This window comes from Saccopteryx leptura, chromosome 1 (genome assembly GCF_036850995.1).
Source record: "Saccopteryx leptura isolate mSacLep1 chromosome 1, mSacLep1_pri_phased_curated, whole genome shotgun sequence".
Taxonomy (NCBI): domain Eukaryota; kingdom Metazoa; phylum Chordata; class Mammalia; order Chiroptera; family Emballonuridae; genus Saccopteryx; species Saccopteryx leptura.
In genome coordinates this window covers 263,594,148-263,614,172 of record NC_089503.1, presented here as the reverse complement: position 1 = coordinate 263,614,172, position 20,025 = coordinate 263,594,148, and the positions used below count along the sequence as shown (strand labels likewise).

Below are 20,025 nucleotides of genomic sequence, written 5' to 3'. Positions count from 1 at the left end.
TACTGGCTGTAACACTTTCAGTTTATTGGCTGGGATGCCCTGGTGTGGCTGACCGCCACTAGGCCTGAGAGAGGCCCTGTCTTGCTACCTCCTCCTCCCCGTTCACCTCCCCACTGTGGCTCCTGTGGGACACATATGGAAACTCACACCCCAGGAAACAGTGGGAAGTAGGGGCTTAAAATAAAACCAAATGAGGCTGGGGAAGGGCTGGGACATGTATATTACAATTAGGATACACACCAGCCATACACAATCCAGCGCATAGAGATGGGCGGGAAAGGCAGTGGGGGGAGGGGTGTCTTGCCAACAGACCTCCTCCCCACCGGCCAGCCCCACAAAGGGATGGCCACTTCAAGTGTCTCAGTGAAAGCTCTGACTCCCTGGCCTTGGCCTCTTGCTCTGGAGAGGGCAAGGGAGGAAGGCATCTGGGGAAGGGGCTCACGAAGTAGTCCAAGTGCCCGCCTCCTGAGGACAGCCTCACCTGGACCTTCAGGGGCAGTAACGGGGTGCCTGCCTTCTGCCCACTCCCACGGTCTGGTCCAGGTGACCGAGGGCAGCAGGCCGCGCGTCCCTGCTGATGTGCAAGGGCAGTGGTCACTTCCTGCTGTGCAGTGTGTCCTGGAACTTGGTGCTGGTGTAGCGCAGGTGGAAGCCTTTTTTGGTGATGGTGTCATCAGAGTGGAATATCACCAGGACAGAGTCTCCTGCCGAGTACACCTCTTCTGGAGGCTGGGAGGAAGGGCGTGTGTGAGGATGAGGCCAGCGGCTGGGGCTACTGCTTCCCTCCCCAGGTCTCCTGCTCTAAGGAAGGTAGGTAGCTCTGTGACCAGATCTTCCAACCCCTGCCTGGCGTTTAATGGGTTGCCTGAAGGAGGGGAAAAAGCAGGGGGCACAGAAGCTTTCTCAGCTTGTTTTTAGTCCAGAGTGAAGTTTCCATTCTCAACCCGCTCTGCCACTCACGAGCTAGTTGAGAAATGACGCAAGGTCCTGCAGTCCTGTACCTTGCTCCCCTCAAGTGCAAACAGTACCAAAGGCTGTTATGTGTTCTCCGTGCCTACAAGGGCGGGGGGTGCAGGGCACATGGCAGGAGGGCTGGGAAGGGTTCTACAAAAGAAGCAGGTTCTCTGAGTAGCTGCCTTCGAGCTATCCCAGCTGTCCCTTGGAGAAGAATGGACAGCGGGGACCCTCGGGTCTGGACTCAGCCATTGTCAGCCCCTTTCCAGGCTCCTGTGAGCCCTTCCTCACCTCAGAGCGAGAGCCACCCATAAGGCATCAGCACACGGCTGCCCTGGCCCTCAAGGCATAGGAAGGATCGTTCTTGAGAACCTTGGGGACATCTCCAGCTACCACGCCAGGAAGCCCTGATGGGATCGGGTCCTTGCCCTAAGTGCCCCCCTCACTGCCCCACCTCCTGTCCGCTCCGGTCTGGCAGACATCTCTGGAGGAAGCACCTGGGACACCCAAATGTACCAGATCAAGGGAGTTACAAAGGGCAAAGTGGGGGAGGGGTGCCAAAGTCTGGCTGCCAGGGGCTCTGGAGCTGCTGAGCAGGGCAGGCGAGGGGGCTGTGTGCGTGCTTCCTCCTCCACCTCCCCACCTTTCACCCGACCCAGCCCTTGCAGTTCAACAAGCTGATGCTCTGCTCCTAGGAAGAGATCTGCCACAATGCTGGGCCCAGCCTCTGCTACAAGTCTGGGGACTTCACACTTCCTGGGGCACTCAGGCTGCCTGGAGCACGGCCATGAGAGGCGAGGAGCAGGAAGTGATGGGAGGAGGGCATGTCCAGGTGTGCACATGAGTGTGAGTGCATGTGCAAAAGTGAATGTGTCTGTGTGGGAAGACAGCAGTCCCTGAAGAAAAACAAGATTTAAAGAAAAGAAAAGGAAAAAAAAGAAAAGAAAAGAAAAGAAGGGAATAGCTGGTTTGCCGAGTGGCAGAGCGTTGGCCCAGTGTATGGAAGTCCCAGGTTCAATTCCTGGTCAGGGCACACAGGAGAAGGAACTATCTTCTTCTTCACCCAAGCCGCTCTCCCTTCTCTCTCTCTCTATCTCTGTTTTCTCCTCCTGCAGCCATGGCTTGGTTGGAGCAAGTTGGCCCCAAGTGCTGAGGATGGCTCCATGGCCTAACCACAGCTGCTAAAATAGCTTGGTTGCTGAGCAACGGAGCAATGGCCCCAGATGGACAGAGCATCACCAGGTAGGGGGCTTGCCAGTAGATCCCAGTTGGGGCATGTGCAGGAATCTGTCACTCTGCCACCTTGCTTCTCACTTAAGAAAAATAAAAATTAAAAAAGAAAAGAAAAGAAGAAGCAGCCACAAGCTCTGACTGGGAGGAAAATAGATCCATGTTTGTGGTTTTCCTGCGGCCTTAGTTAAAACCCCATCAAGCATGCTCTTGCCCACTACCCCTGCAAGGACCAAGAAGCCATGGTTAGGGCCTACTTGGACAGCAGCATCAAAGGGGTGGTGACCATGGGCCTCTCACCAGGAAGAGAAGCTGGCTGTGGAGAGATGAGGGTGTTTTTATAGCTCAGCCAGAATGGCTGGTTAGGGCAACCTGGCTTAGGTGCTGGTCCTGGGTTCTAGCCCCACCTCTGAGTCCTGGTGAGCTGCCTTGGGACTGGAGCAAGCGAATGAGGTGGGGCAGAGGGAATTCCAGCCTCTTCCCCAGGTGCAAAGAACCCTAGAGGCCCAACAAAACTGGGGCTGGGCAGGCATGAGCCAGGGCAGGGCCCATCCCAGAGGCTGCCCAAAAAGAATGGATTTCCTGGGTGGGGATGGCTGAGGGCAGGCGGGCCTCTGTGAGCAGCCACCCCCCAGGTCTCCTGGCTCCAGCCAAGGGCCAGGTATATGCTGTCACCTGCTGCACCAGCACCCCTCGCCTGCACAGGCACTGGTCTGGCACTGGGTCTCTGAATTGGGGTGAAGAGGGGGGATCTGGGGGCCTCACCCCTGAGCCACAGTAGCGCCCCAGTCTGGGGGCTGTGAGGTCGTAGCCATCAAAGAGCTCCATGTAGTCGTAGCCACAGTCAGTCTCCTCTTCCACCTCGAAGGTCTGAAACACGATCTCCACACCATAGCCTTCCTCTGCCACGATGACCCACTCGCAGTCCACTCCCCCGGGGTAGTTATTGTCGCCAAACTGGGCGTGGGAGTAAAGATCCTTAGACTTCACCTCGGCTCGCACCTGGCCTCCACATTCTGTGGGGACAAGATGGGTCATTACTCCCTAAGTGTGGCCGCGGGCAGGACTGCACCTCACCACGCTGGCCTTCCTGGCTAGCTGGAGGGTCTGGGAGAGGCCACGTGGCTAGTGAGGGCTGGGTTTGGACCCGGCCCAGGACTTGGCCAAGAACGCATGCTCTGCTGCCCTGGCTTTAGACAGAGGCCCAAGGAGGCTGGGGACGCACAGGGTGGGGCAGCTCAGAGCAGAGGCACAGAGGAGGGCATGCTTGTCAAAAGGGGACCTTACTAATTTGTTCCAGTTGATGGCTGTCATGGAAGAATGTGGGCCTGTGCTGCCAGAGATTCCATTCTTTACTATATTTTAGCAAGAGAGGAAGGGAGAGAGAAAGAGAGACAGGAATGTTGATCTGTTCCTATATGTGCCCTAACCGTGGATCAAACCCACAACCTCTGTGCTTTGGGACGACGCTCTAACCAACAGAGGTATCCGGTCTGGGCAGAGATTACATTCTTAACAGAGAAGACATATGAAATTTTATGCCAAAAACTCCTGATTTTTTAAATGTTGGCTCACATTTTTAAAAACATAGTGTGGGCCAAACACAGCAGGTCTGAGGGCCAGATGGAGCTCCTGGTCTCTTGTCTGTGGCTGTGTGCTGGGAGGCGGACAAGAGCTCGCAGGGCAGGGCCGTCAGGGCTCCTCCTGATGGCTTCTGGCCTCTAGGACACTTGGTGCTCGCCCCTTCCTGGAGGGGCGGGGCAGGGCCGGGGTAGAGCCTAGAGCAGGGACTGCGTTGAAAGCGGAGGCTGTAAACACATCAGCTCTGGAGAGCCTCCAGCAGGTGGCAGGAGACCCACGAGGAGCCAGCAAAGTCCCTGCCGACACCCAGGGTCTGACAGATGTCCGAGGCCTCCGAGGACCGGCGTCCAGCCTTGCTCTGCAGCCAAGTGTTCCCATTGCCCTGCTCTGGCCAAACCAAGGGATTTGCTAGCACCTTTATACACTCAGAGCTGTCCTGGGGCCACGGCTATACTTGGGCTCCTCCTCCTGTGGAAATGACCCCACCAGTCAAAACCAGAGCTAGGCCCTTATCATGTTTTGTCTCCTGCTGTATGTAGTTATCTGTACACATCCTGTCTCACTCCTGGACTGTGGGGTGGGCGGAGTGAGGGGCTCAGCCCTGAAGCATAGCCATTTACCCTAATAGCTTTCTTGCATAGGACCACAGCTCAGTAAATGGTTGCCAGATAAAGGAACAAAAGAAAACAGAGTAAACCCCTCAAGGGCTAAGACCTTCCTCTGTTTTGTCCGTTTTGTGACTCATACTTAGAACGCTGCCTCATACATGTTACGTCTTACTAAATTGGCATCGAATGAATAAAGAGTGAATTTGGCGGGCTGGAATGTGGGTGGGCAGATGCACAAAATGTCCTAGCACTGGGGACTCTTGGGATTCTCTCTGTCCCCAGATTCCACAGCCCCTGTTGTCACTGCCTTCTGAAGCATCACTTCTGCAGCCCCTAGTCAGGACCTCCTCATCCTCGCCTGGGAGGCTCCCTCTCTGTCCGGCTCTGCACACAGTCTCTCCAGCCGGGCTCTAGGCTCAGTCCCTGTGTGCCTTCACAAGCTCCTTGTAATCCCCCACCCAAGCCGGGCCTGCCTTTGAGGCCAGGATCGGCAGATGCTTCCAGGCGCCCAGGGCCCAGGTGGCAGGCGGCCTCACCTGTGGAGTGGGATGCCTGGAAGCCCTTCCTCTGGACGGAGTTGTCGGAGTAGAAATGCAGGAACATGCAGCTGCCTGTGGCCACCACCGGCTCGGGCTTCTTGCTCCCACAGAAGCGGCCCAGAACTGGGGCCTTGGCATCAGGTCCGTCGCACACCTCCAAGTGGTCATAAGCACACTCGGGCTGGGACTCGATGTCCATCTCTAGGAAGGTCTGGGGGGCACACAGGGAAGGAGAGTGAGTTAGGAATTTGGCGGGGGGCCAGTGGGTAGGCAGGTGGCCCCAAACCCAGGGTTTCTGGTCCCAGCTCACAGACTCCAGAGGGAGTGGTATGGCTGATGGAAGGCAGTGAGGGAGGGCCCGGGAATGGGGTGAGAGCAGGAACACCCCCATGTACACTGGGGAAGGGCCTCTGTTGAGACCAGACTGGGGTTCTCACAGAGTGGCAGCCCTGTGGGCTTGGCCAGGCCACCAACCTGCAGTGGTGCCTCTGACTGACCCAGAGCCTTGGAGCTGACAGGAAATAGGTAATGGCCACACGGCATGGGGCAGCAGGGTGTCTGTGCAGGCTGGAGGTGGGCACCTTACCAGCTTGACTCGATGCCCAGGGGTGCTTGAAATAGCCCAGGTGCACTTCTTCTTGCTGGGATATTTGTCAGGCCAGTTGGGGCTGGTGATGGTCCCGCTGGTGGATGTCACCTTGTGGTCACAGCCAGCTTGGGGAGGTGAGTCAGGGGAAGGGGATCATCAGGAACCCCAAAGCTTCAATGCCCTCCATGAAGGAAGAAAGCCACTCCCTTCTGCCTGCCTTCCTCTCTTCTTCCGTTTCCCATGGGAAAATTCACTGAATCCACATCACTCCTTCCCACCGTTACCCACACCCTGGGGAACCAACCTGCTTGCTTTCAGGCAAGGCCCCACCGGCAGCATCCACGAACACCCTCACGGGCACCTCGAGGTAAGCCCTGGACCTTTGAAGCCATCTGGCCTCACCCTCTCTGCCTTCTAAGATGTTGTCATCCTCTGATCTCCTGCCATGCCTCCACATTCAGAGTGGACTTTGACACTTGATGCAGTTGTCTCCGTCCCACTCCCGCTGCCCTCCTCGGTGACATCAACACACCTCAGATAGTCCACCCTATACACTGGTCTCTCAGTCCCTGCCCTCAGCTCTACTGGTTCTGGTCTCCATCCGCCTGAGGGGCACTTGCTCATGATCTCACCCTAGCCTTTGCCATCACCCACTGTTTCCTGATGCTATGATTACTTTGCCCTCTCTGTGGCCACCTCCTGGTCTTTCAAGGGAGCTAGGTCCTCACCTTCCCGTCACTGCTTCAACTTTAGAGAGACCTCCATGGCCATGGTCCTTCCAGTTTCTCCCAATGTTCCCTGCTTGGTTGACTTAACTTGCTCCCCTATTCAGCTGGATGACCCAGCGCAGCCCCCCAACTGGTCCTCAGCACGCCGGCCTTGGAAAACCCCCTCCGCAGTGGGCCCCAGGCCACTGGATACTCTCGAATTTGTCTTCGCCAGCTCCATCTCACCTCCGCTGCAACAGCTCCAAACTGTCAGCCCTCTCCTCAACTCCTAGCTGACCACCTCACTTCCTGCCTCCTTGAGAAAGCCAGGGCCTCATATATGGACTTCAACTGCTCGACACTCCCTGCAAACTCACCTTCCCCTGCCTCCACCTTCCCTCCTTTCCTGTCTCGGAGGAGGTATTCCTCCTCTCTGGCAGGAATGGTTCTTCCGTGGGCTGCCCACCACCTGGGGACCCTGGTACCACGCATTGCCCACCCTCCCTCCCTCTCTGACAGCCCATGTGGCTTCCTGGGCTGCATCTGCCATGAACTTAGCTCTCCCATGGCCCTGCATTCATCTCCGGCTGCCAGCCAGCCTCTCTCCTTTTCTTCTCAGCCAACCTTCCAGAAAGCATGTATCACCACCTCCTCACTGCTTATGGCTCCTTGCTCTGCTGTGGTTTGCCTCCTGCCTCTGAAAAGCGTGGCCTCACAGACAAATGTAAAAGCCTCTGGTCATTAGTTGTGATCATCATCCAATCTCACAGGTCCCTCTAGAAGTGGGCAGCCAGTGTACTACTGGGCTGGGGGGGGGGGCATGCAGGCCACACAGCTGAGCCTCTAGTCCAGGGGTCCCCAAACTTTTTACACAGGGGGCCAGTTCACTGTCCCTCAGACCGTTGGAGGGCCACCACATACAGTGTTCCTCTCACTGACCCCCAATGAAAGAGGTGCCCCTTCTGGAAGTGCAGCGGGGGCCGGATAAATGGCCTCAAGGGGCTGCATGTGGCCCGCGGGCTGTAGTTTGGGGACGCCTGCAAAGGCTCACACAATGACTGCACAGCCGGGAGGGTCTGGAGAGGAGTGGCCGTTTGCAGGCTGCCCGGTGGTCCAGAGGCAGGTGGAGCTTCTGGTCCTCACTGTCTGAGCTATGAGCTGTCTCATTACCTCTCTAGGATTTCTCATGTCCAGGGCACGGCCCGCCCCCCACCCTACCCTGGTCTTCCACACCACGAACACGTCCTTGCACACCAGCTAGGCCGCCACAGCCCTGCGCTGTACCTCTGCAGGCATTCGATCTGCAACTAGCCTGTCCCTGAGTAAGGAACCATGAGTGCTTCTGAAGTAAAGCAGAACCACTGTGTACAGGCCTCCTGTCCCAAGAAGTGGAAACCCTCTCCTGCTATTTTGTTGCTGTGGATGCTCAGGGTTCTTTAGCAAAACCCTCTTTTACACAGAAGGTACAAAGATAAAAATGCAGCTTAGACAACATCAGAATTAGGTCTCCTCTAGCTAAAAGAAGTGGGACTCCATCAGTTAGGAACTTCGTATTTGGCGAGCCTGAAGTGACCAGGTGGGAAGTCCCTGAGTGTCTGCTGGGTCCCTGTCAAGTGCTTCAACTCTGTTGACTCCAGCCAGCAGCTTGTCTGTGCCTTGGCTGTCCACCTAACAACGGGGAAAAGCACCTGCCAGCGCTGGGCCACATCTCTGAAGCTCAGTACTCTGCAAAGTACAAAGTAGGTGCCACTGTCTTTTTTATCATCTCATGGGTGAGGAAACGAAGCTCAGAGAGATGAAGTGACTCACCCAATGTCACACAGACATTCAGTGGCAGAAGTCCATCTGCTCTGTGCTGGGACAACAGTATGTACCTGGCAGGCACGGGCCACAGTGGAATTAACACCTTGGAATAGGCCAGAGTTATATAGTGTCCAAAGGGGTAGCAAATGCTATCAAGGATATGAGAGTTGTTTTCAATGATCTGCAGGGCTTCAGTGTCCAGGAGGCAGCAGCCCTGTTGTGAGTGTCCCCAGGGTCAGTGGTGTGACCAACCACAGTGACGTGCATGGTTATGCTGGTGATGAGCCAGGCATTGCTCAGAGCCCTTCACAGTCCCACGCCCTTACAAGGTGGGTGCCGTTCCCATTGACATGTCAGAATGGTGCAGACTGAGCTATAGAGGGAGGAAGTCCATGGCTCAAGGGCACAGAGCTGGCGAGGGGACAGGTCTGGGCCAGGCAGCCTGGCTCCAAGTCTGTGCTCTAACCGCTGCCTTGTCTTGCCTCTCTGCCAGGGAGAGGTCGAAATAAAGAGGAGTTGGACAAGGGTTTGAAGAAGCACTAACCACAAGAACAGCCTAAGATGGAGCCGGGGGGTGGACGTGAGCACCTCCTTTCCTGACCCGCACAAGGAGAGGCCAGAGGTGCATGTGTCCCGGCTGCTGCTGGGCTGGGGGCGTTGGTGCACCAGGCAGGAGGTGAAATGAGGCAACCTCAGGGGTCACTCAGTCTAAACACTGAGACTAGTGGACAGCCCCTCTGAACTTGAGTCTCCCACCCGTTGGTCTACCAGGCCCACATGCGCGGGCAGTGGGGGGTGCCCGTGGGCTCTGGAGAGGCACTGGCGTCACCTACCTTCCTTGCAGTCGTGTTTGTTGTCGTGGAGGACAAAGCCACTGCGACACTGACACTCATAGCTGCCGAAGGTGTTGATGCAGTCTTGCTGGCAGCCACCGTTGTCCTTGGAGCACTCGTCCTTGTCTGCAGGGGAGCAAACAAGGGCAGAGCCCAGGTCTGTGCAGGGCTGAGGTCTCAGTGGTCACCCCAGGCTGGGCTTCCTCCCCCCAGGATCTGGGTGGGGAGTGAAGCCAAGGCGCTGACGGGGTTCAGCTGTGGGGAGAGAAAGTAGAAGTGGGGTGGAGGCAGGGATGAGTCTGGAGCTGACCAGCATGGGAGCCCTCTACCATTACCTGCTTACTGGACAGACGGACAAGTGGAAAAACAGAAACACGAACAAGCAGACTGCAAGAGAAAGGAGCAGGACGCAGGGGTCCCTCTTTTACTTCACAACAGGAAATGTCACAGACACCATCAAAATGGAAGGGGGTGGGGGTGGGGAGGTCCCCTGTCCACACAAGGGGGACATGGGAGAGGAGGAGAGCACCAGTTCTGTCCGGCCAGAGGGAGGCAGGCCGGAATGGCAGAGCGGAGGTGGGGTGGACGGCACGTAAGCCCCCATCCCATTTCGTCCAAAGTGAAGTTCCTGAGTAACAAAAGGTCCGGGAGGCCTGGCGGGCCTCACTGGGGGGTCCGGTTTCTTTTCTGTACTCGGAATTTGAGCTGGTGGGGTCGTCCCCGAGGGGGCTGCAGAGCTGGCCTCTTTTCTGAAACGAGAGAGAGAAGGAGAAAAGGGACCAAGGGGCGGGGGTGGAGGGCGGGGACCAGACAGGGACAGCAGTGAAAACCAGACCCAGGGCCTCGAGGCAGATGCACGGGGCAGGGCGGGAAGGCAGCAGGCATACACATGCAGCCAGTCTGCGCAGCCAGGTCACGGAGCATCAGCAGGTGGGGGAACACAGCGACCAGGACAGATATACGGGGAGAAGGCCTGCAGGCAGGGTGCGAGGCCCATGCACTGGGGCAGAGACGGTCTCAAGCAGAGGGGCGCAGTCCACAGAAAGGGTGGGCCCTGGGGAGAGCTCTGCTCTCTTGCTCTGGCTGCTGCAGCGACACAGTGTGGTGGACACACACTGACACCCACACACAGGGTCCCCTCCTGGCCATACAGATGCTGACCCACAGGTTCATACCCAATGTGCACAGGATACACACACACCCTCACACAAACATACATGGGCAGAGACACCACATGCACACACATTATCAGCCATCCACGCGCCTGTGTACACGGGTCCACACAGATACACACTCAAGGGTACTCATACCAACAGCTGCTCATATTCGGGTAGGCCCGCATACGCATTCTCCCATGAACACACACATGTGCACTGGCACAGACAAGTACATGGTCACAGATACATATGTATGTCACAACCACATGTTCTTGTCTGTCCACGGTCACCCTGGGGACTGTGCCTGGTGCAGAGGCAGGCATTCAGGGAGGACATGTGGGTCAGGTGTCACACACCCCACCTGACCATTTGTGTGTATGACAGGGGAGCCTGGTCTCCATCAGGAGAGGGGGTCTCCATCAGGGCTGGAGCACTGGCTCCCAGCACACCTGTTTCTCCGATCCATTCTCAGGTGGGCCAGACCCCTTGGGGTCTGCAGGAACCCAGGGCCAAGAGGTAGAGTCCCCAAGTCTCTTCCAAGGCTCCTTCTTAGAACATCACACCCACAGGGCCCCTGACTGAGGGCCTGGAGAAGCTGGCTTTGCATCAGCCTACAGGAAGGAGTGGTGAGGGGTGCCCTATGACCATCCTGGGGTGTCACTGAGGAACTCACCAAGACCAAGCTGGGAACTCACGGAGTGAGCAAAGATGGCCCTGAAATGTTCTGGCCACACCTTCCTCATATTTGTACCCCGAATACCTAGTACAGAGCCTGGCGGACAGTGGGGATAAAAAGCACTTGCCCGATGAATAAGCGGACGGCTGAATGAGTGAGAGGAAAGCGGATCCTGAGGAAGGCCTGCCCTAGCGTCTGGAGTGGGGCCCTGGCACAATGGTATGGAGGGAGGCAGCCTCCCCTTGGAGCAGGGGGGCAGTCTGCAGGAGGGGCCGGCGCAGGGGGGTGGACACGGGCTCAGACAAGGAGACGGCACTCACCCTCCAGTGCCAAATGCCCCAGAAGGTGGCTGAGATCAGACTGAAGTCCTGCAGGCTCTTTCTTCTCCTTCTTGGCTTAGAGTCTCCTCGCTCGGTGTCCCAAAAGTCCAAAGAGCCCCCTTCCTGGGGGGGGCCAGAGCAGGTGCCCCATGCCCTGAGGGCTGGACCTTGATGCCCACTGGTGAAGGTCCTCTGCAGATTTCTTTTGCAATGGGGCAATGTGTTTGTGTGTGTGTGTGTGTGGGCATGTGTGCAGGGCCACGGGTAGGTGGGCGCCAGGCCATGTTAGGGCAGGGCAGGAACCACGGGCAGAGAGTCCTGGGCTCTAGGCCTGACAGATGTGGTGTTGCTCCCCTTGCCCCACCAAGACTAGAGCAACAGAAGGGCAGGGAGAGACGAGAGTAAGCAGGTAATGGTTTCCCTGCAGGCCCACACCCGAGCAGATGTTACATCCCCTCAGCCCTCTGGTGAGCACCTCATAGGAGTTCCAGGTGAGTGCAGGGAAGGAGGTTTGCACTGCAAGGGGGAGGGTCTCCGCAAGCAAGGGGCAGGGGCTGTGGGCTCTTTAGCAAAGCAGGGTGGCATCCAGGTAAGGCAGGCAAGGGAAGAGGGTGGCCACAGTGGGGGCTAGAAGATGCAGGACCCTGGGCAGAAGAGGGGAGAAGGAAGGCAGCGTGGACAGGCCATGGGCCTCTTGCCTTCCTGCCACCCTGTGTCCGGCCCGCCAGGTGTGCTGGGGATGAGGCTCCCTGGGCTGTCCCCCCGCTTCCTCACACTCGGTTCCATGTGGCTACTGTCCTGCACTGCCTATGTCCCATGTCCTACTGCCTCAGGAAGACCACCGGCCACCTCCCAGCCTGATCCCAGGGGCAAGGACACAGGGACTGATAAGATAGGAGAGGTATCCTGGGACCAGTGGTGGGATTCAGCTGGTTTGCGCAGGTTTGTCAGAACCGATACATAATTTTTGGTTGAGGTTAAAATGGCACTTGTAAGCAAGGTTCTCTCTAAGGTGGGTACCTGGACAGCCACCCAATTTGGAAATCACAAATTTACATTCCTTACTCTTTTTTAACGTTCATTTATACAACAGCGTATCCTAAGCGCCCGTAGTAATGTTCATTCCGTCCATAGGTGAAAAAAATTGGAAGTGAGGACGCCAATCAAGAAGCAATATGGAAATATCTTAAGTAACAGTTTTATTGTTTTCTTGTCAGGTACTATTAAAATTTTTTATTAATATTTTAAAACTCTTATAACCTAGTTTTGTGTACCTCTTTTATTGTTCTTATTTAAGTATTAAATGCATGAAATAATAAACTACCTTTTGGTATATCATTTTTTATACTTAGAATGGTCCTTAGGGCAGAGAACCAGTTGTTTATTATTTGAACCCCACCACTGCCTGGGACCCCTGCAGGTCAAGCACAGAGAGGCTGGGCAGGGGGCTGCTGAGATGAGGCCATCAAGGGGAATCAACCCAAAGACGGCTCTCAATAAACTAACTAAAGAATATATAAATAATGATAAATAAGTAAATACAATAATAATATATTAAATAATTTAAAATGAATAAGTAGTAAATACCATAAATGCTGGTTGAACCTGAGTCCCCCACCTGCAAGCCGAGAGGAGCAGCAAGGCTCTGCTTGGTGTTGGGAGGGAGGGAGGCTCCTCCCCGGGTGTGAACCCATCTGGAGCCTGCAGGGTCTAATCAGCAATCTGGCCACAGCCAGATAATTGCTCCACTCAGTCCAATGCAAATGCCTTCTTACTCTCTGCATGCACCTGTTCTCTGGCCACACTGAGTGCTTGCACCCCAGGGCCTGCCTTCTCTCATACTCCTGACGCCTGGGCTGCCCCTTCCCCTCATTTCTGCAGGTCTGTGTCCTGCTATGTCCCACCTGGCCTCAGGCCAGCCTCCACAGAGCCCTGAGGGCTCAGGAACAAGAGAGTTCATAGAGGAGGGGCTGGCCTGTGGGGAGAGCTAGTGGGGGAGCAGAAGACCCTGCTGTGGGCACCAGGGGGCTGGGGAGTGCAGGGTGCGTCGGCAGGAAGCAAGAGAGCAGCTCAGAGCTGAGGAGTTCTGGTTACCTGAGAAGAAGTGGGCCTTAAAGCCCTTCTTGGAGACCGTGTTATCAGACTTAAACTCCACACGCATGTTGTTGTACTGGGAGGTGATGACTTCAGGCTTCTCGGAGCCACAGAACTTGCCGTGCAGCTTGGAGTCGGCCGTGAGTCCACTGCGCACCTCCACGAAGTCGTACTTGCACACCTGCAGGGTAGTGCAACTCCAGGCCCACTTCTACCAGGAAGCCCCTCCTGATCACCCCCCACCAGGGAGGCTTCCTGTTCTTTGGGTCCTTTCACCTGCAGTTACCTGCTTTACCAAATCTAGCAATTCAAAATTGGTGCCACTCTGCTGCCATCAGGTAGATCCTCTTGTGTTCCCCACACAACGCCAAAAGTCCTGTCCCTGGCTGGTTGGCTCAGTGGTAGAGCATTGGCCCAGCATGTGGAAGTCTCAGGTTCGATTCCCAGTCAGGGAACACAGGAGAAGCAACCATCTGCTTCTCCTCCCTCCTCCCTCTCTGTTTTTCTCTCTCTCCCCCTCCCACAGCCATGGTTCAAAAGTTTTGAGCAAAGTTGGACCTGGGTGCTAAGGATGACTCTTTGGCCTCGCCTCAGGCACTAAAATAGTTCGGTTGCTGAACAACACAGCAGTGGCCCAGAGGGGCAAGCATCACCAGGTAGGGGGCTTGCCAGGTGGATCCTGGTTGGGGTGCATGTGGGACTCTGTCTCTGCCTCCCTGCCTCTCACTTAATAAAAAAACAGAAACAAAAAACCAGTCTCGTCTGACCAGGTGGTGGCGCAGTGGATAGAGTGTCGGACTGGGATGTGGAGGACCCAGGTTCGAGACCCGGAGGTCGCCAGCTTGAGCGCGGGCTCATCTGGTTTGAGCAAAGCTCACCAGCTTGGACCCAAGGTTGCTGGCTCGAGCAAGGGGTTACTCAGTCTGCTGTAGCCCTCTGGTCAAGGTACATATGAGAAAGCAATCAATGAACAACTAAGGTGTCGCAACGAAAAACTAATGATTGATGCTTCTCATCTCTGTGTCTGTCTGTCCCTATCTATCCCTCTCTCTGACTCTGTCTCTGTCTGTAAAAACAAAAACAAAAACAAAAACAAGATAAAACAAAAAAAAAACCCAATCCCGCCTCACTCCATAGACTTCCGGATGCCACATCCTTCATTCTCACATGCCATGGGCTCCTAGGTCTTCAAGACCCTCTTCTCTGAGCCCCCCCTGCTTCTCTGAACTCCTCTCCCCTCTACATTCTTAGAGTACATTTCTTCCAGAGGGCAGGAAACAGGCGTTGAGCCAGGCTCCCACACCCAGACCCTCTTGCGTCTCCTCGGCCCCAGGCAGCACTTACGTCGTTGCCCTCGGTCTCAAAGAAGTCGAACTGCAGGGAGATCCGGTACTGGGTGGGGGCCACCAACTGCCAGATGCAATTTTTGTTTGGGGGGTACTCCTTGGGCCAGCCCGGGCTGGTGATGGAGCCGTTGAGCTTGGTGAGGAATCCACCGCAGGCAGCTAGGGGCACAAGAGAGGTAGCATCACCCTCCAGAGGTACTCGCTCTAGGGGAGAGCGTGAGACGTGGGCTAGGGTGCATTACAGAGGAGAAGGGGGACTGAGTTTGGTTCCTCCAGGACGGAGGGAAGGAGGCAGGGGTACGAGGTATCTTCAAGTATGAGGAGTTGAGGAGTATGTGCGTGGCCACTTCTACTTTACATGAGTCAGGCCTCTGCTGAGGAGAGAGAGCAAGGGGCTTACGGAAGGCCGTGCCGGCAGGCAGGGAGGGCCAGGAGGAAGCGAGAGGCTGCTCAGAGGGGAGTAGAGAAAAGCCATTCAGCAAGCTCAGGCCGAGCTGGAGCTGGTGAGCCGCAGAGTGCCCTCACCAGCCCCGCGGGAACATTTACAGGGAGAGGCTGAACCTCACTGCCCGTCTGAAAGCAGTGGTTTCCAAATGGTGGGTCATGACCTTCTGGTCAGTGAAGAAATCCATCAGCACGTCAAGATAAGCATTTAAAAAACAGGATGAGAATGAGAAAGAAAAACAAAACCCCGAAAACCCAGTTGTGTGTCATCCCTGGTAACAGCGCGTTCCAGGGGATGAAATTATGAAATGTATTCTTTATCCATGGGCGATGAAGAAAGTCCTAGAGGGGCCTAACTGTTCCAGGAGGCGGTCTGTCTGAGAGCATAAGAGAGCTGGCTCGACGGCTCGGGGCGGGGGGGGGCGGGGGGGCAGGCTGGGGATGCTCACCCTCACAGCGGCGCTTGTCAGGGGCCAGCTCGTACCCGGGGTCACAGCTGCACTTGTAGCTGCCCAGGGTGTTGAGGCACCGCTGCTCACAGCCCCCACGGTTGGGCCGAGAGCACTCGTCTACCTCTGCCAGGAGGAAGGAAAGGGTGTCAGTGACTCCTAGGCGAATGCCAGGGTCCCTCCTCCGGCTTCTACTTGAGTGTCCAGTCCAGGGTGCCGAGGCTTCCTGTGACAGCCCTCAGCCCCATTCTACAGTGAGTGTCCAGTCCAGGGTGCCGAGGCTTCCTGTGACAGCCCTCAGCCCCATTCTACAGTGAGTGTCCAGTCCAGGGTGCCGAGGCTTCCTGTGACAGCCCTCAGCCCCATTCTACAGTGAGCAGCCAGCCAGCTGTGTGCCACGAGGCCCTCCTGGCCCCACCCAGCCCTCCTGGCTGACAGGACCCATCCCGTCCCCAGGGGACCCTTCTTGTGAGAGCCCCCAAGGGACAGGCAGTGACCTGAAGGAGGGCACAGGGGGACCTCACAGAGCCTTTTTCCTGACCAAACAAGGCCTCTCCTCTGCTGTTCCTGAACTAGTCTTTCCTTTCTTCTTCATCCTCACAGGAAGCCTGTGATGAAGGGGCTGTCACCATCCTTCGCAGACAAGGAAATGAGGTTCAGAAAGAACCCTGCCCACGGCCACCCTGAGACATCATCCATGCTGCCCTGCTTCCTCCTGGGGCTTCGACAGTGCTTCCTGCCTCCAGGGCACACTGGGACTCCTGCACAAACTTCTGGGTGGTAAGGCCACTCCTGAACTGTCACTTCAATCACAGCTGAACACCTACCATGTGTCAGCTTCTTTTACTTAACTTGCCATTTACTCAATGAGTTATGCAGTTTTTTAGAGAGGTTGACCTTTTCTCGCCATTTAGGCCATAAACGCAAGGGCAGGGCACTAGGGTCTAAGCACCCCTCAGTCTCTGTGTTGAATGAGTACTACTGACAAAAGCCGAGAGGTGGAGACAGACTGAACGTCCCTCAGCAATTGCACCTATGGTCAGCAATGCCGCGGCGGACACTTAAAATATGTTCAGAGGGTAGTTTGCATGCCAAGAGCTCTTACCAAATAGAACGAGACTTAAAAACATTAAGAAGGCAGGCATGGAGGAGATGAACTGGCGGCAGGGATGGGAAAGGACGGGAGAAGGAGGCACCTTTGAAAAAGTTGACAGCGAAACCAGCTTTGTTAATGGATCCGTCAGAGACAAACTTGAGCCAGAGGCGACTGGATGTGCTCTTAATGTCATCGGGCTTCTCGTAGCCACAGTAGCGCCCGATGAGGGTGCTGCTCTCACTGTGCCCATCGCGCACCTCCAGGTAGTCATAGGCACAGCTGTCGTGACGCTCAATCTGGGGGTCAGGGGCTCAATCAGCCAGAGGAGTGCCAGTTGCCAGGAACCAACACCCTGGCGGCCATGGAGAGGCGGGCTGTCCTGGGGGCAAACAGGACATGCAGGGGTCACAGGACCTCTGACCTACCTCGAAGGACTGGAAGGTGAGGCCCACGTGGAAGCCCTCGGACACCTGAATCCTCCAGATACACGTTTTGCTGGGCCGGTAATCGTCTGGGTAATTGGGTGACTGGATGTGGCCATTGTCCTTTTTCACGTCTCCCCCGCAAATGGCTTTGGGGATACAATGTTAGGTGGGACAAAGGAGAGATGAGAATGCTCTGCCTTGCTCAAGAGTTCTCCTCCTCCTCCTTCAGACCTTCCCACACTCCTCCAGCTTCCCCCCAAGTGCCCTCATTTCCATCCCAGCCAATCCCACTGGGGTCTCTTCTGGTGCCAGAAATGAGGAGTGCTAGGAGGCTAGGGACCCCTCCCCCAGTTTCATCTTCAGTACCTTCATAGACTGCAAAGAAGCCCTTCCCGACCCAGTTGCTGCTACTGCGGAATTCAACCCAGAGGCGGCTGTCAGTGGAGACAATAGGCTCGGGGAGTTTGCCCCCACAGAAGCGGCCTGCGAAGATGGTGTGGACAGAGGGGCAGTGAGTCCCTCTTCTGCTCATACCAAGCTGCCCTCCAGGAAGCCTGTCCCACCTCTCTGGAGGACTCGGGGGCTCAGACCCTGGTCTGCATTGGCCACACATTTCCAAGACCACAGCCTCCAATGGGCCTGTGTCTGGTCCAAGATCCAGTTTGGCCTTGAAGAACCAGAGAGAGGCCCCGTCTAGCAGATTTCATGCACTTGAGGGGTAGGATATGAGTCTATTTCTGAGAGGAAAGGTAACTCCTCACAATAACCAACTGGACAGGTGTTTTCTTTCCTATTTTTAAAGAGCGCATTGCCACTGTTACTTATCTTATTTGATCGTAATGTAAACAATAACAAACAAACAACACAGTTTTCCTTGTACATTACAAAGTGTGTCACTTGATCAAAATGCAGGGGATACTACAGGACCGCAGATAAATCCCAGGATCATCTGAGGACTGATTTAGAAAATGCTGTCTTTGAAATAAAACCCGACAAGAATCCACACGAGCGGATGAGTCGGGCCAGCTGTGGAATGCTTCATTGTCACGGATCAACCAGGGGTGCCTGTGTGTTCCTAACAACATGGGTGTTTCCCAACTTTAGGCAAGGGACAGTCCTAGGAATGTGAGTCAGGAAAATCAGCTGCACTCTTGGAAACGCTCACGCATCTGTAGGAGGAAGTGTTGTAATAACAGCTGCTTTAGGGAACTAATAAGAAATTTCAGACGTCAGAAACTGGAGGGGGGGGGGAATATGATTGGCAAGGATCTGTCAGCTGGCTACAGGCACAGGCTGTGGGACACAGAGCTAATGCTAACACAGTTCTGAGTGGCCTGGATCCTGTCACACAGCTCCTCATGCTTAATGCCAATACCCTCTTAGAACGCCTCTCTGTGACCTAACTTGATATTTATTTTAGCAACTCTGCACTGTGGTTCTGACCTACTCATGCCTTACTTACTCATCCCCCTCCCAGGAGCAAAGCACCCTGTGCGAACGAGCGTGGGCCACTGTGCCCTCGTGCTGTACCAGGCCAGATCCTGCAGACAGAGAGAAGGAAGCCTCTGAAATGGCCCAGATAAGGAAGAAAGCCTGGACCTAGGGGGATGTACAGAACACTGTCTATTTCTGTCAACTCAAATGGCTGTCCCCTCCCATACACTGACAGATGTCAAGAGGGAGACCCAGAAGCCTGTACCAAGGATCCTGAGGTCCAGACTGGGAAAGGGACTTGACCAAAGTCACACAGCTGTAGTAGTTACTGATGCAGCCAGCAGGCATGGTTCCCGCAACAGGGTTGTTTCTCATGGCCAACCACTGGGTCTCGGGGCAGAATGAAACATTCTAAGAAGGAATCAGTGGCAGAGGAGGCAGGGCGGGCTACTGCGTTACCTCGGAGGGGCGCCTTCCTCCAGAAGCCATCCCGGACCTCCACGTAGTCATACCAGCATAGGCGGCTGCGGTACAAGTCCATGGACGTGAAGTTCAGAATGATCTAGGGAAATGGGAGGCGGCACGTTGCTCCCCACACCTCGGGGACCTCATCCTCCAGCCCCATGACCACTGCCCTGCCTTTCTGAGGTGGTTTGCTGTGGGTAATAAATAGGTAAGGGCTCCAAAGAAGGGTTCCTGGGCACAGGAATATCCCTCCTCCCAAGCTGCCTGCCAGTTGCAGTCAGCATTCTTCCAGATAACCCCCCACCCCTGGGGCAGTCCTCACTTAAAATGCATAGCATTGTGACAATGAGTATAAGACTAGCAGGTTCAGTTTACTGATCCCCTTAGTAAGGGGCCATTGCTTTGGGTTCCACATAAATCATATAAATCACAGCTCCTTTAGAGGGAAGAGGTCCCCTTGGCAAGAGGAAGGGCCTAGTGGCATGTGGTACGGGGGGTTGGAAATGGGAATGAAGGGTCTGGAGAGAAGCAGCAGAAGAAAACTGGCAGAGTTTTCCACCATCACATATTTGCTCAACAGATTCTGGGCAAGGGGTCATGCTAACTGCAGAGGGGCATGTGCATCCCTTTCAAGAAGCTTAGGACTTAGAAAGATAAAGTATATGCATGGAAAAACCAATTAGTGAAAAAACTGACTCCAGTCACATGGGCCTGGTTTTGATCTCCCTTAGCATTTTACTGCTGTGAGTCCTTGGGTAAATTGCCCAACTTCTCTGAACCTCAGCTACCTCGTGTGTAAAATGAGGAAGAACATCGCACGGTGATACAGTCCCTCACAGGTATAAGCACTGCCCTAAGTGTCCCTCATTCATGAACTCATTTCAGCCTGTGAGCTCATCAAATGTTCATCATAATCCTGGGGGGGGGGGGGGTGTCCAAGCCCTTGCTAAGTACCAACGCTCCCAGTAGGTGGGCACATTCATAGGTAAAGAAACAAATGTTTTTTGGGGTTTTTTTTTAGTGAGAGGAGGGGAGGCAGAGAGAGACTCCCCCATGAGCCCCCACTGGGATCCACCCGGCAAGCCCACTAGGGGGCGATGCTCTGCCATCTGGGGCCCTTGCTCTGTTGCAACCAGAGCCATTTTTTAGCACCTGAGGTGGAGGCCATGGAGCCATCCTTAGTGCCCGGGCCAACTTGCTCCAATCAAACCTTGTCTGCAGGTGGGGAGGAGAAAAGTGAGAGAGAGAGAAAAAAAAGCAAGAGGGGGAGGGGTG

General features: G+C 55.3%; 1 protein-coding gene across 2 annotated transcripts in view; it reads right to left on the bottom strand.

Annotated features, from left to right (window-relative positions):
- BMP1 (bone morphogenetic protein 1) overlaps positions 1–20,025 on the bottom strand; it is a 44,796-nt gene continuing 24,771 nt past the window's right edge. The window contains exons 9-20 of one of the 2 annotated variants that reach the window (XM_066351346.1): positions 18,745–18,847; positions 17,218–17,334; positions 16,852–16,997; positions 16,527–16,722; positions 15,331–15,456; positions 14,436–14,596; positions 13,092–13,272; positions 8,845–8,970; positions 5,499–5,626; positions 4,910–5,123; positions 2,950–3,200; positions 1–729 (exon numbers count right to left, since the gene is read on the bottom strand). In XM_066351346.1, the coding sequence (XP_066207443.1) occupies positions 595–729; positions 2,950–3,200; positions 4,910–5,123; positions 5,499–5,626; positions 8,845–8,970; positions 13,092–13,272; positions 14,436–14,596; positions 15,331–15,456; positions 16,527–16,722; positions 16,852–16,997; positions 17,218–17,334; positions 18,745–18,847 (1,884 nt within the window). In that variant the 3' untranslated portion in view covers positions 1–594. The other variant, XM_066351353.1, reaches the window with a different exon arrangement.